Below are 15,795 nucleotides of genomic sequence, written 5' to 3'. Positions count from 1 at the left end.
CTCTGTCTTTCATGAGTCACAGAGATAGACAAGGCCACTGAAGAACTGGTGCTGTTCTCAGCTCCACAGAAATCCATATTGAAATGCCTTGTTTGGGGCATCTCCGAATAGTCAACACACTGGCATCAGAGCCATGAATGTTAGAATTTTAAGCCAAGGAACAGGTCATTTACAGATAATCTGTGATAAATGTGGGTTATGGAAATCTGACTGAAATTTTGCTATTTACTGGGACTTACTTCACCACACCTGCAGGAAGATGACAGGGTCTGCTTTGGATATGCACTTTAAAGCACTCTTCTAAAGACAGGTACGCGTACCCTTTCTTTTAAAGCACTGAGCAGACTATTAAAACATGATCCTGAGAGATATTGTGTAGTTATTTTGCTCAGTAGCCGAAATCCAGAAACAACACTTGAAGTACCATCCCTTTCTTAGGCAATTATGCTGATACCTCAGATACAGACTCCTGCTCTTCCCTTCGCTCCTCATTTGGCTAGAGGAATGCTGTCTCCTTCAAAGCACAGTAGTTAAGCATTAGCAAGAGAGTATTCCTTCCCAGGAAAATATTTGTCAGCCTCCAGACTGGCTGTTCCTTTGCATCAGTTCTCTTACATGGCCACAATTTCTCAGCACATTAAAGATTATAGTTCCAAATTACAACATTCCTAAATTAATTTTGTACTAATAAAATAATAACAACATGTATTTTCACATTAAACTTCCCTGTCTTTGAATAAGAATCTTATACAGTACTGCCTTAAAAATGATAGCACTTTCTGAACTAAGGAACTCATAAAATCTGCTCTGCAAATTCACATTAAATCCTTCCCACAATTATACCCTCTCAGACATTCAAATCATTTTAAGCAAGATGGAAAAATATTATAAGGCTACACTGCTTAAATAATGCAAATAATTTTCTGCTTCCTATCCTTCTCTCCCGCACTCCATCCCATTAATTTCTTACAATTAAAAAAGGAGGAGGTAGAGAAAGAGCAGTTATAAGAGGTTTTAAAATTGTTGAACTTGACAGAGAGAATTAAGAATAGCAGCTTCTAACTTCAAGCATTGTAAATCTAACTAATTCCCACTAATTCTGGAGGGAGCAAAGAAAACCCTGGTAAGGATTTGTGAGATTTCCTGGGTGAATAACTAAGTGCTAGGGCATCACCACTGAAGTGGTGAAGGAAAGAAGGAAATTTAACCTTACTAATCTCTGGTCTCTGTACACACTGTAGATCCTTAGACAGCTATGCTACTAAGCTAGTAGATTTTAAATTGCACAACTTCTCCTAGTATCTTCATACAAAGCGCAACCCTCAATTTGAGTATTTGTTATGCAATTGTATTCTTATGAGAAGAGTTGAAAGGTTTAATTGTACTCCTCACCTGCAGGCAACAGACCACACAGAAACCACCACTGCCTGGCCTGTGTTGGAGTCACAATCTGAGAGAAGAGACCCTATAATTCAACATTTATCTCCAAACTGGCTTTGTCAGAAAACTGGAGAAGGGTAGAATTACCACTGCCCTGAGAGGGGAGTTACTATGGTTTCCCATCCAAGGTGGCAAGATGCTTTTTGTCAATTTTAACACAACAACTTCTACCAACACATCCATCTGAAACTGGAGGGAGGCAGATGTAGAATACCCATCAACTAATCTTGTCTGCTATGTACAGCAGCAGGACAGCTCTGCCACTCACTGCTGTGCAGTAATGACTGCTATCAGTATCAGATACACTGTGTGATAAAAGTGAAGGGAGGAGGGAGGAGTGAGGTATTAATCCAAAAAGTAAGAGCCAAGATAACCCAACAATGAAAGAACTGGAGTTGGAAGATAAAGGAAAAATGCAAATCACTGCTATTTTCAAAAGCATCTCTTCATCTTGGATCTGCGTCTTCTCAGATAACACCAGTGAAGCCTGAAGAAACCTGAGGAACCCCGAGTTACTCATGTGAGAAGAACTGCAAAGGGCATATGAATGGTAGAGGAGAAAATAATACAGGATGTTTTGGGTTTTTTTTTAAATGCAGTTATCCTTGGCTGCTTAAAAGCTGTTTCCTACAAAATCCCAAATAATTGTCTCCACGGCACAGAGTAGTTGAAATAAAGAAATGAGATATATCTTTCTTTTTTGTCTTCTGCATGTCAGACAAGTGTTACAACTTGCACTTATTTCTTTGGAAACATCCTCCTGATGACAGTGAACATGATCAAATTACTAATACAGAGGAGAATTTGCAAATTAATTTAGGTAAATTCTAAATTCTGTCTGGATTAATTGTGCAGTAATCATACAGACTACGTGTGCTGGGAAGCCTATGGTCTAATGGAAACACTTTGTTGCCAGCTAGGAAAGTTATTAGTTTTACTATTAGATTAGGTCATTTATGCAAATCAAGTCAATTAGTTGAAAATTTAAAGTAATATTTTTCCACTGGAACCCTCATGTCACACCAAGTCAAACAAGGAGAAATCCACTGAAATCACATGATGCTACATCTCCTTCAGAACAATGGAAACAAGATTGCTGGCAGAGTCATTGGATTTTAGCAGTGCTGTTTTGGATTCACCCAGGCATCAATGAGAACAAAATTCAGGCATCTGTTTTGAGCACAAAGTTCTTAGAGAACGCCCCTATGCTCGGGATGCAAAGCTAGTCTTAAATTGGACTACTCCCTGAAGTGGGATTTTAGAACCCAGAATGGCAAACTCTTTGCTGAGTTAGATTCATCACGCCATTGGTAAAAAAAATGGATTACCTTAAAAAAGGCAGCTGAGCTGTTAATTCAAAGGAAAGTGGCACACAAGCTGGTACAACCACAGAACCAAGTTCCATGCATTTACAATACTGGGGAACAAAACAAATTAGGCAGTGCTGATACTGTGGTGAGAATCTGGTACTGTAGTTACTGGATTCCATACTTAGGTGATTTCAACAACGCTATGCTAACTATATAAACATGCTTTCTTGCAGTACTTATGAAGGAAGAAAAGAGCTTTTATTGCATCAATTGGTATTACCAAGAGAATAAAAAAAAAGAATGCTTCCAGGTAAGCAAGCCATATTCAAAGCACTGGTTCACAACAGTTCTGTGTCTGACTCTGGTTTCACCTTTTTCAGTCCTGGTAAAAATACTGTACAGACACCAAAATATATCAAATAAGGACCTACACTACTAGATTACAAAAGCAAGAAAGCACTACAATGCATATGCTAACTCTGTACGAATGCTGTTCTTTTTCTTTAAACAAGCTGGTATTTATCTTTGCAACTTCTACTTTCAATTAATTCTTTAGTCATATCATTATAAGCTTACTTTCTTCTGTTCCAATTAATACAAACCTTTTATTTCATGCAATTTTCATGATATCATACCCACATTTTTCACAATGTTTCATCATACAGCTATGGGAGTTGCTCTGGCCAATGGACCCACAGGTAATTACTGAAGAATTGCTGTGTTTATTCATACTATGACGTGACACACTGAGGTCAGACAGCATGGCCCAGCTCCACTGAAGTATATCAGGACCCTTAGGTCCCAAATTAAGGCAAATGCAACAGACATTTGACTAGGAGAACTGAGGAGCAGTTAATGCATACAGCAAGAAAGTGAAAAAAAAATCAAAAACAACCAACCAAAAAACTTTAGAGAAGCTACAAATACATTAAATATCATGTTCTAAAAAATACTTCTAGTTCCAAGTATTACAGAAGTCTTGCCAGAACAATTTTGGAACAATAATTTTGATTTATAAGCTATATTATTATAAAGATCTTTTGTATTTCATTTTTTAAATGTTTCTACTAGCTTACAGAGGTAGGTTAGTGAAATCAGTGGTCACAAAATGGCAGACTAATGCTGCACCAAAACCAGACAGATACTGTTATACTTTATCTCACAGTTTCCTTGCTGCCCCTCTGTCCTGAACAGGATCCACCTCATTATCAGCGAGGTCTTTCCAACACTCTGACTGCCTTACAACACATTGATCTCATCACTGGCCAAGTAGCAAGACCAAAGTCTTAATTAGGTCTTTAAAACCCTCCTTTCATTATTCCCTAAGCGTGACAGCAATCTGCCTGCAGGCCCAAGTCAAACTTCACCACTGGTCATGACATCTTGCCAAGTGACTTGAACGAATCTCAGCTAGGGAGCTACATTCCTCACTACAGCTAAGTGGCATTGTTGCATGCTGCTAAATGGTCTCCCTGCTTTACCTCAGAACTAGATTAACTCACAGTTTACAGAAGAGTAAGGCTTTTTGCTTGCAAATATCTTCCATCAGACTAAAAGTGAACTGATACTTGCTTTGTTACCCAATTAGAAGTGAAAAGCCATACATGGAGAAGGAAAGCTACTTCAGAACAGTGCTCAGTGTGCTGTGCATCAAGAGCCCACATCACCAGAACAGCAGTGTTTGCAGCACAAGAGGCCAGGGAACAGCCAGCAGAAATGACATTTTTTTCCTTAGACTCCAAATAAAAAAAGCACGGAAAAGAGGGGTTTGTTTGTGCTGTTTATAGAAGCCTTAACTCTCCATCTGTGTTCAGTGACCCCACCAAATGGGTCACAGTGGATAGATGCCGGCATACAGCCTTTGCCTGCGGAGCCACCAAGAGCCATGCTAAAAACCAGCAAGAGACCCCAGAGTGAATCTTCTCCCTTCCCTTCCCTCCCTTCCTGAGATTTCATGTTTTAGATGTCCCAGTCCAGACAAGTCAGCTCATTTTTGTGCCTCACCTGGCCCTTTCTCCACCTATAAGTCCCTGTCTTCCCTTCCACAGTGTTTTCTTTACTACATTGGTATAGAAAATATCATTGTACTATTGCTCATAAAGTGCTAGGAGATGAAAGGTGTTACATAACTGCTAGTTACTGTTTTATCATTTTGCAGAATGATGGAAAAGTAAAATGGGAATGTAGAATCCCCTTGAGGCCAGGCTAAGCAAACTAAACTTACGTTACTGGTAACCCAAAAGAATATTCAGTTCAGCATCCCCAAAACAGAAGATTGGAAGGGTAACGTATTTCAGTACGTACTGCCCTGCAGAAAACAACAAGCCATTAAAACTACTGCATATAGGCATGTGTGAGGTGATAAACCTGTGATGTAGCTCCTAGTCAGAAGAGTCTACAAAAAAGTGTTAGGTTTTGGCTTTTTTTTTTTTTCTACATTTGCAATAATTTGCTATTCATTTAGCTTTAATACCTTGTGGCTTTTGATTTTCCAAAGAGGTTTTATTCAGCTTGCTTTTCATTCCAGGCCAGTTAACATAAAATCAATAATGGTTTGGACAGATTTCTTTCTTGTAATGAGTGCAGAATTGGCATGCATAGCCTAAACTCTCTTCCTGTTTCACATTTATAGGAGCCTTCTCAGACTGATTTGGTTGTCTCTTTCCTTCATACTCTTTAGTGGCAGAAATTTGCATTGGTATGCTATGAGCCTTCTGTACTGTTTGTGTCCCAGGCACAGATACAGGCTGACTACTGAACTCAATGAAGCTTCTTGACACCACAATCAATGACAGCCAAAGCATGTTCTCACTGCTGGAAAGTGCAATTACACTTTATCCAGGCCAAAGTTGCCGTTCTTCATGCAGACAATCCTGGTACTCAAGAGGACTGCTGTGATGAGACGTGGCTGCAGAATAGGTATTCTTTCTGTAGTAAGAATCTGGTGTTCTGATTAGAGTGTCCTGCAGCATCACTTGTTTTCAGTCTCAAAAATTTTACCATGTACCTAAATATTTGCACGGAAGCCCATCAGGAACTGATGGGTCTAAGGTTTCTTCAGGGTTTGTCTTTAAGTAATAAACTCAAAGATCAGTGCATCTAAAATACCCGCTGAATAATGCTTCACTGAAGCATGTACTTAAAGCTGAGCCCATGCTAATAAGCACTTTGCTGAACTATGATCTAACCATGTTTCTGGTTGTATTACTCAGTGTCTGAGATGGCAGCAACATCTCTCATTAGAAAGCAAATCCTTTTCTGCCTTATAAGCAAGTAGAAATTATGCATCCTTGTAAAGAAGGTGTCAAAGCCGAGTTTGTATGTCCTGTGCTTGACAACTGGTTAGAAAGCCAAGCCAAACAAATATTTTTAACTATATTTTGAGAATAATTCATTCTCTTTGTATTATGAAGTTCTGTTGTTTTATTATAGAAAAAATGCAGCCTGCTCAGTCTGAAGGTTGAAGAATTATTTGCAAAAATTGCATAGGTCTTGATCTTGATTGCAACAAATACTACTTTCAGTTACGGCAGGGCATATAGACTGTAATCCTGCTTGCAGACTGGCTCCAGTGGGAAGTTAAAGGCCCCCAGCACCTTGCAAGATCAAATCCTGTGATATCTCTGCAAACACAAAGTGGGGTTTAAACAAGCAGTTGTGATAATCTAATTCACTGCCACTGAAGGCTGAGGATTTCATTTCCCCTGCTTCCTCACTTCCCCATGCCAGTAGCCTTCCCCAGCCCTTCCTTACACTCGTTCTGGCACACGCTTGCTTTCCAACTCACTAATTTGACAGAAAATTATCTACTTTGCTGCTGTTGGTTTTGCTGTGTTGGAATTTCTGCTAGATTAGTGAGCTCAAACAGCTCCTGGAAAAGAAGACAGCACTTGTACTTGACGTGCACTTGCACAAGGACAGAACAAGTTCAGGGTAAGCAATAAAAGGGCCCAAGAATATGAGGAAGAAAACTGAAAAATAATGAGGAAAACAAAGCTTTCTCTTTCTTGTTAGCAGTGATCAGCTCAAACTGCTCCTGTCACCTTGATCTGTTTTCACCTGCATCAGTTTTACACCGTGTTATTTTACTAACTGCAATAATTGCTGTTCACTGCAATTCACATCACTAATACCCAGAAGCCTGGGCCATAAGTACGTTTCCACTGTTAAACAAGGGACTGTATAAATACACATTACTTGAGCTCTGAGGATCCTTCAGTCTAATACAGCACAATGCACAACTGGAAGAGCAAACTACGGAAGATGAAAGTGGTCAGGAAGGTGGGGGTAATAGTTAGAGGAAGACAGAACCAAAATTTGATCCTGAAACACTCACTGAATTCTTTAATACTCAAACAGGCAAGCCAGATGGATTCAATCACTGAAAGTAAATCAAACAACTTGCTTGAGCAAAAAGCTTCACTCTAAGTCCACCAGTGATCTAGATCTCAGCATGTGCAAGAGGCAATTATACCATTTTTTTTGTTTCATTTTAGATCGAGCCTCATCAAAGGTCTAATTCTGCACTTCACCTTGATGCAAAAATTCTCGATAAAGCAGACAGATCTGCCCAAGTCTGGAGTGCAGCTGGACTGGGCATTTTCTCTGCCAGTCTTGTCTTGACAGTTTCTCAGCATATTACGACATCATTCCCCATCTAAACAAACAAGCAAACCAGCCTAGAAAGCAACACTCTAAAATTAATGTGAGAGATCCTGTTCTCTATTATGAGCTTCAGCCCCCTTCTCCATCATACCAGGATTTGAGCTGAGCTCTGTGTGACGATTTTTTATCCCCAACATGAAAAATACTACTTTCTTAGCACTTACCATGCCTGTTTTACTGAATACAAAGGAAAAATACCATGCATTTGGCCATTATCATAAACGGCATAGTAAAGGACAGCTAAGAAGAATTTGTGTCTAGACGAGAGAATGTCAAAGCACTGTTTTGCAAAGCTGACTTAAATTTATCACAGTGCATACAATCCTGATTTAATATTCACTTAGTTCTATTAGAAAAATTGTTAAAAACAAACCTTAAGCGCTGACAAATCAGGACTCCTCTTTCTGCTAGGCTTGCTGTACTACTGGTAAAGGCAAGAAACATCCTTCAGCAATAAAACAGAAGTCTGAGGGGAAAACAGAGATGTCCTTTGCAAGAAAAACGACAACGCAGACCTTTGCCTCAAAGTAAAGAAGCAACTCTGTGATAGTCTTCACTAGGAAGCTGTATAGTGCTTTGTTACCACGATGAATATAATGCTATCCATCTTTCAACATCTCAACTGTAAAATCCACAGGACTGAAAATGTTTTGTTTGGAAATCAAAGAGAAAGGATGTGTTTTGATGAAAGGTGATGCTTTCCATCTGAGTCCAAATTATAAGCCACACAATGGTTATTTAAGTAGCATGGCATGCTGTGTTAGACAACGTGCCATCAGTTTCCAGTCTGTGATAATTAAAAGCAGTGAACTGTGTATGCAAATGGCATGGATACATGAAGGTGTCTGATAAATGTGCCAAAGTAATCTGGAGTGTAGAGTGAAGATAGCTTTGAAGATACTGCACTCGTATCCTACTTTCTTCTTGTATCTATCCACTCTGTAGTGCTTCTGATCTGTTGTGCACTTGGATCAAAACCAGTAACAGCAGACAATATTTTTCTTTCAGTCTCAAAAATATAACAAAAGCATAAAACTGTAAAACTACAAAAAAAATTTAAAAGCTGCACATACATTTTTGAGAGGGGACAGTAAGCACAGGACTGAATTATTTGGAAATTCTGAAACAGGAAGGTAGCTAATAAAATCATTCATAAAGAAGTATATCTACAATATTTAATAACTTAAGGCTCACAAGAGACTAATATATCAATGACAATAAAAGTTTTCTGCTATAGGGTTAAAAGCACCAAATTCACTTCACATGCTAGATAACCAGATCTGTACTGATCACAAGTAGAAAACTCTGAAAGTGCTGATCTGCTAATGTTCCTAGTGCTTTAATGATGTTGTATTTCACAGGAATAAGAAATCCCCTTTCAACCACAAATAAAGTTATACAGATATAAAATATATTGGAACAGTTTCAGTTTCAAACTACCGTACAAAACCCCTCAAATTCCCCCAATCCATTCATTTTCTACACACACATGCCCCAACTCTTTAATATGAAACTTGGAGCGACTGAATTGATTACAAATGACCCATTTAAAAACCAACCACCATTTACTAAAACAAGTTTCTAGAAATTAGAATTTGTACTGTCATGTTTTACCAGCTCCTGCATCATGGAGCGTAGCTTATTCTTAGTCCATTTTAAAAATAGGTGACCCTTTGTGTCATGGAAAAAGAACATAAAAACATGTATTCCTGGAGGACTGTTCAGGACAGCGATCAATTTATAAAACATAACATGGTTTAGAAGACTAACTGGTACCAGAAGAATAATTATAGTAGGAAGCTTCTGACACCAGCAAATCGTTCTGCATCTCTAACTGTCCTCTCCTTACAGGTCTGTTTCCCTATTTGTGTCAAGACAGAGAGCATAGAGGGATTTTCTGAGATCTGTGTTACTTTTAGCTTTGATATTGGTTTTCTCTAAGGAGCTGGTGCCATTGTTGAACCCCTCACTGTTTTCCAAGTGCACAACAGATTTGTTCAGAGAGTTTCTACTGGATCTTCGCTTTGCATCTCCTCCAGCTGCGCTGCCCTGAGCACTACTGTGTTCATCCTTGAGGACAGCTTGTTCTTCATGATCAGTCTCTCGGTGGTAGAAGTAATTGAAGTTTGATACAATGACAGGGACAGGCAGGGCAATGGTGAGCACACCTGCAATGGCACACAAGGAACCCACAATCTTGCCCCCCACGGTGACAGGTCGCATATCCCCATAGCCCACAGTGGTCATGGTTACAACTGCCCACCAGAAAGCGTCAGGGATGCTTGAGAAATGAGATTCAGGGTCATCAGCCTCAGCAAAGTAGACAGCACTGGAAAACAGGATCACTCCAATAAAGAGGAAGAAGATGAGGAGGCCAAGCTCCCTCATGCTGGCTTTCAAAGTCTGTCCCAAGATCTGCAGACCCTTGGAGTGCCTGGAGAGCTTGAAGATCCTGAAGACTCTGACCAGGCGGATGACTCTGAGGATGGCCAGGGACATGGCTTGCTGCTGGCCCCCACCCCCATTGCTGCTGCCAGCCCTAGGCTCCTGCTGCTCATGGGCCAGCTCAGTGCCCAGGGTGATGAAGTAGGGGATGATGGCCACGATGTCGATGATATTCATGATGTTGCGGGAGAACTCAGGCTTGCTGGGGCAGGCGAAGAAGCGGACAAGAAGCTCAAAGGTGAACCAGATCACGCAAGTGGTCTCAATGATGAAGAAGGGATCAGAGAGGCTACTGGGTGGCTGCATGGGTGAGGAGTCCCTGGTTGTGCCATTCAAACCTCCACTTTGAGGTGGCAGGGGCATGGGCATTTCCCTCTCATCTCTGAATTCTGGCAGAGTCTCCAGGCAAAAGGTGATGATGGAGATGAGGATGACCAGCACGGAGACGATGGCGATGGCCCTGGCCGAGCTGGAGCTCTCAGGATACTCAAAGATCAGCCAGACCTGGCGCTGGAACTCATTGTGGGGCAGTGGCTTCTCCTCCTCTTTGATGAAGCCCTCGTCCTCCCGGAAGCGCTCCATGGCCTCCTCTCCCAGCTGGTAGAAGCGGATCTCGTCTGCAAAAACGTCAATGGACACATTGACGGGGCGCCGAAGCTTGCCCCCCGACTGGTAGAAGTAGAGGATGCCGTCAAAGCTGGGTCGGTTCCGATCGAAGAAGTACTCGTTGCGAAGCGGGTCGAAGTAGCGGATGCGCTTATCTGGGTCCCCCAGCAGCGTGTCCGGGAACTGGTTGAGGGTGCCCAGCTGGGTCTCGAAGCGTAGCCCGGAGATGTTGATCAGCACCCGCTGGTGGTGCAGAGCGCCCTGGTTCACCGCCGCCTCCTCCTCCTCCTCGCCCGCCGCCGCCATGGCCATGCCCCGCCGGTGCCCCCCTTCCTCCGGGGGCCCCATCTCCGCACCGGGAGCCCCGCGGGGCTGCGGCGGGGGCAGCGCCGGCGGCTGCGGGGCTCGCTCCTTGCCGTCGCTCAGCCGGTGCCGCCGCGCCGCGCCATCCTCGCCGCTCGCGATGGCCGTGGCGCCGCCGTTCTCCAGAGTCAACAGCGCGATCTCCATGGGCAGCGGGAAGCGGCGGGCATCCTGCGCTCGCTGCCGCGTCCCCGCCGCCGCCGGACACCGCCTGCCCGCGCTGCCCTCCCTCCCCTCCGCTCCTCCACCCTCCCTTGCCCTCGCTGCCCTGCCCTGCCCTGCGCTGCCCTCCCCTGCCCTGCGCTGCCCTCCCTGCCCTCCGCCGCCTTGCCCCGCGCCGCCCCGCGCTGCCCGCCCCCTTCTCACTGCGCGGCAGCAGCGCGCGTCCCAGCGCAACCCGGGGAAGTCGCGTGGGGACCCTCCCCGCGCCGTAGATTACTCGCTTAAGGGATTGCACGGCGAGAGGGCTCTAAACCCCCACTCAGTGGCTGTAAACCTCACTCACCGATAATGAAAACCGTCATCGAAAGCCCCGGGGATTCCTGACGGCTCTGGACGCGCACTTCCTCCCCCCCACTTCCCCCCAGCTTAATGAGAACAAAGGAAGGAACTGGGTTTTTTTCTTCTGTTTGCTTTGCTTTTCTTCCCCCGCTTATCATGGAATTGGTGTAGCTCCAAAAGGTGCTTCTAAGGGCAAGAGACATTTCTACCAGACTACTTTCACATTAGTGTTTGGAAACCCAGACCAGGGTTTCCTTTTGATACATTCTTAAAACCATATCCAAGGTTGATAAAGTTCAGTAGACACACGGTTTATTAGAGAAAATTAATTGAAGCAGCTTTACAGAATGACTTTAATTATAGTTCAGTAATACAATCAATGTTAAGATCTTATTTTCTATATTTAAACCATGAACTCATCTATTCTATTCAAGGTCGGCAGGGGAATTTACTAAGACTGTATACAAATACTGTAGAAATAAAAAACTATGTGTGTAAATACCACATAATGGAGTTTCTGTGTTTCTAACAAAATCAAGTACGGAAAACACTGGATTAAGTGAAAAAACATTTTCTCTTCCAGGTGGCATCACTGCAGTGACATTTTTACTGAATCCTTGCAGTACTCACATCTCCATCTAATAGTTTACCTAGATTCATTGGGATTAGCAGGTTTTTGCTTGATTTAAAACATTAGCTCTGTATATAAAATATGCCCAAAGATATTAAAAACAGTGCCCAAACAGAAAACTGTAAATATATGAAATGGTTACTGTATATGATTGGTTTGCTCATGACACGGTCACATTTCGTAAAATACCTCTGAGAACTAAGCACAGAATCGCTGACCTGTTTTGCCACTGTGCCGGTGAAGTAAAGGGCCACTTTATTCACATGAGCAATTCCTAGAAGCAGAATTACAGATAAGTTTTCTAGAGTACCCCTTGAAAATAATGGTCTTTGATTCACGGTTATTTAGTGGAATAATGTATCAAGCCTGCAAAATGTAGTATTTGGAACTAGCAAACCCTGAAATAAATACAGACATACCGGGCATCCCAACAAACAGTGGATGATCTGTTACTTATGCGTGTCAAGGATTATAACCAGAGGAAGGGCTTGCACACTGGAAAATTATTCTTTTTCCAGATCTATCTAAAGCAAGATATTCTCCCTCCAAACCTTGCCTCAAGAATAATCATTTATTTCAAGAGGAAACATCTCTAGAGAAGTTCATATAGATGTCCCAGAGGCAATGCCTGTCAAAATTAATAACTTGCGCCCCAGGAAGTGTGGCACTTGGCCATCACAACAAACACCTCTGGAGCGTGCTCAGTATGCCCCTTTCCCAGGGCCAGTCACAGGCATTCACATTCAACTGTGCTTTTGTCTCCATATGACTGTAACTGCCAAAATAAAATAACACAGAGGACTTGCTGATACCTGTGCCAGCTCCTTCGCCTCTGGACTTTTTTCATTCACTCTGCTGTTCCTGCATGCGTTTGAACATACACACCCTTCCCCCCATCAGCAACCCCTCCTTCCGTGAATCTCCCCCCACATGGGTTACAATTAGCCTTTGCTTGCAATCACTTTGCTTTAATGGAAGCTGTAATTGCATGACAGTGCCCACAGGCTCCAGAAACAAACTCCAGCCCTCTAGAGAGACATATAGATGCCTGCCAACACAGATCTCCCCTCCTTTTTCAAGCCCCTCTCACGAAAGACCCCCATCCATTCTCAACTTTCTTCCTCCACTACAATTTCCACTCATAGAGGCACTTTGAAAAACTCCCCTACACAATAAGTATGCTCAGGACTGTGCTAGACAGCTTTCTGGGGTCACAGACTGTAGGGGCTGACTGTAGGCACTATGCAGAGCAGACGAAAGTACAGAGAGGACTAGTGAGCTTGGTGCCTCCCAAACTGTTCTATCTATTCTCCCATTCCTCCACCAGCAACACAGATCAGCAATTCTCTGATGCCTGGGAGAGATTACACTGAATTGCAATTCCCTCATGATTAAACCCCAAGTTTCTAGCTCTTCTAAATGTTGTGTTGCAGTGTTCACATCCTGAATTTGCAGGCAGATGGGATTATGGTGAAGCATGGAGCAAAAGACAGACCTGCCCACATTCATCTCGCTGAAAGCCTCACTGAAAATCCTATTAAGAACATGTACATTGTTAATTGATATAGGAGGAAATACAGCTGCTCTGTATAGTGTTTGAGTAGAATATAACTACTTTCTTTGCAGCTGTAACAATTCTGAGAATCTAGCATGGTATCTGTATATGCAGGTACAAAGAAAGAGGGAAAAAATGGTTAAGGAGATGATGTTAAAGGTGAAGAAACATCTACGCCAAGCAGGAAATTTCAAAGGGCAATTCTTATTTAGCTTCCGTAATTTTCTTAGTGTGGTGAAGAAACTCTGAACACTTGGTTGAAGAGCAGTTTTACCAGCAGAATGCCATGGTACTGGAGAGGAAGGATGACATGCAGAACAGTGGGACACATCAAGTGCTGAGATGTACTGCTAATGGTTTAACCAGGCACTCCCTAAGACTTTTGTCCCCATACTTGTAATGGAGTGATGAGCAGCACTCAAACATGCCATGATGCAGCAATGGCAGTGGTGTGGCTTTTGAGAGTTCGACACTCAGTTCGACACTCCCACACAGCAAAATAAGTGACCCATCTCTCATTGAGAAATGAGCAGTGGGGGTAGTCTGCAGAGGTTGCATTCAGCTGCACATGCTCTGGAATACTTGACTAAGAACACCTTGGGGACCTCCAGTCTTTTCACAAATACTCCCTCTTGGGCTATCCCTGTCACTGACAGTGGCTGTGGAGCTGCAGCCTCAACAAAATAAAAATATGATGCTGAGATATGGAGAGACATACACCAGCATCTAAAGGCTTCATCTGACCCCAGCCCTCCAACTCAGTGATAGTGGGACTAGACATGTCTGCTTAGACACATTTTATGGGGAAAGCAACCCCCCAAATGCTCCTCATGGGATAACACTGGTGACTCTTTTTTTCCTTTTCCATGTGATAACTAAATAACCATCACGGCAGATGGTGAGGAAGTCAGTCTGAAGCCAACAGAAAACTGAAGGGTTAAGGCAAATCCATGCCTCCTCTACTTGGTTAATTCCCCAGCAGCCTGATCCTATGTTGAGATGATTCAGGCGAGAGAGAGCCACAGTCCCCAAGGGAGACCCTAAAGAAAAGACTCTTATTTCCTGTTCAAGAGGATTAAGTACAAGCCCATTGACAAATCACAGTAAACATCTGGATGTGAGCACTCCATCTATCAAGGCCTAATCCCTGAAGTTATTCATTAATGAATTCAGCAAATTCACACTGTTCTATATGTAGGGTTGGCTGATCCTTGGCATTCGGCTTGGAGGTGTCTTGCGTCTGTAGCAACAGATTTTTTACTGTTCAAAGCAATCTACCACATCCTGGTTTTGCTTAATTAATTGTTTAGATTGATTCTTCTGCTTTATTTTTAAAAAAGACACAGTGCCATATTTTTTGATAGTATATATATTAAAAAAATCCTATCTTCAAAACACACCATGTTCCTGCATTTTGTATTGGTTTGCAAGTTTAAGTTCCTCTGGAAACTTTCCATCACATACTGATGGAAAAATAACATTAAATAGTAATTGGTTTTCTTTTCTGTATTTTGTTTTTATTAAAATGAGAATACCTCTCATTTATCATTGGATAGAGAATAAGCATTGAGTAAATGTCTGGTTAATTCTAAAGTAATTTGATCAGAACATCCATAATTTACATTGACTTGAATAGTAGGAAAGATGCTGAGCACTACCAGATACCAAGTTTATTAATTTAAACAGACTACTTGCATTATGCTTTACATCTTGTGAATGTAAACTACTGTAAAATGTATAATTATCCACATTTTATAAGGGGGAGACTTGCACACAAGTGTGCCCTTAAAAGCCATCTGTTATGCTTAAACTAGACTCCAGTCTGCTCACAAAAAAAACTAAACAAAAAAACCTCAAACCCCAAAAACTAAGCTATGTAGTTGAGTGTATTGTTTTTCACACAGTTGTGCCATCTTGTTTCCAGTGAATTCTGCAGGCTTTGTCATTGATATTGGTGGAATCAGCATTTGACCCAGAGTTTTTTTGTAAATCCAGCTGTCACAGGATATTTTAAGTTCACCCTCAAATCTGTGAACTCTGCCAGACAGCATGAATCATCCAAATTGCAATTTATAATTTCCAGCCCTTTTGACTTACAATGCATTCCTGTGATGTCATCTAACTCCAGGGAACCCGGGACCTGATCTTAATGTAGACATCTCTTTCTGTGTCGTTATTATCTTCTAAATTCCAGGAGCATGTTTTGTTTGTCAGAGAATCATAGAATAGTTTGGGTTGGAAGGGACCTTAAAGATCATCTAGTTCCAACCCCCCTGCCA

The 15,795-nt window shown here is 42.2% G+C and overlaps 1 protein-coding gene across 2 annotated transcripts in view; it reads right to left on the bottom strand.

Moving 5' to 3' along the window:
• Positions 1 to 11,405, bottom strand: part of KCNA5 (potassium voltage-gated channel subfamily A member 5) — a 30,335-nt gene extending 18,930 nt beyond the window's left edge. The window contains exon 1 of one of the 2 annotated variants that reach the window (XR_011337997.1): positions 11,335 to 11,405. Coding sequence is in view for 1 of the 2 variants with exons in the window: in XM_069864114.1 (XP_069720215.1) it covers positions 9,261 to 10,976 (1,716 nt within the window). In the remaining variant the exon portion in view is untranslated. Of the gene's footprint in view, positions 1 to 7,788; positions 11,041 to 11,334 lie in introns of those variants that run through there. The other variant, XM_069864114.1, reaches the window with a different exon arrangement.
• Positions 11,406 to 15,795: the final 4,390 nt, after the last annotated feature.

The sequence above is a fragment of the Phaenicophaeus curvirostris genome, chromosome 1, assembly GCF_032191515.1.
Source record: "Phaenicophaeus curvirostris isolate KB17595 chromosome 1, BPBGC_Pcur_1.0, whole genome shotgun sequence".
Classification (NCBI taxonomy): domain Eukaryota; kingdom Metazoa; phylum Chordata; class Aves; order Cuculiformes; family Cuculidae; genus Phaenicophaeus; species Phaenicophaeus curvirostris.
Note: the sequence above shows the minus strand (reverse complement) of the source record. Positions and strands in the feature narration are given on the sequence as shown.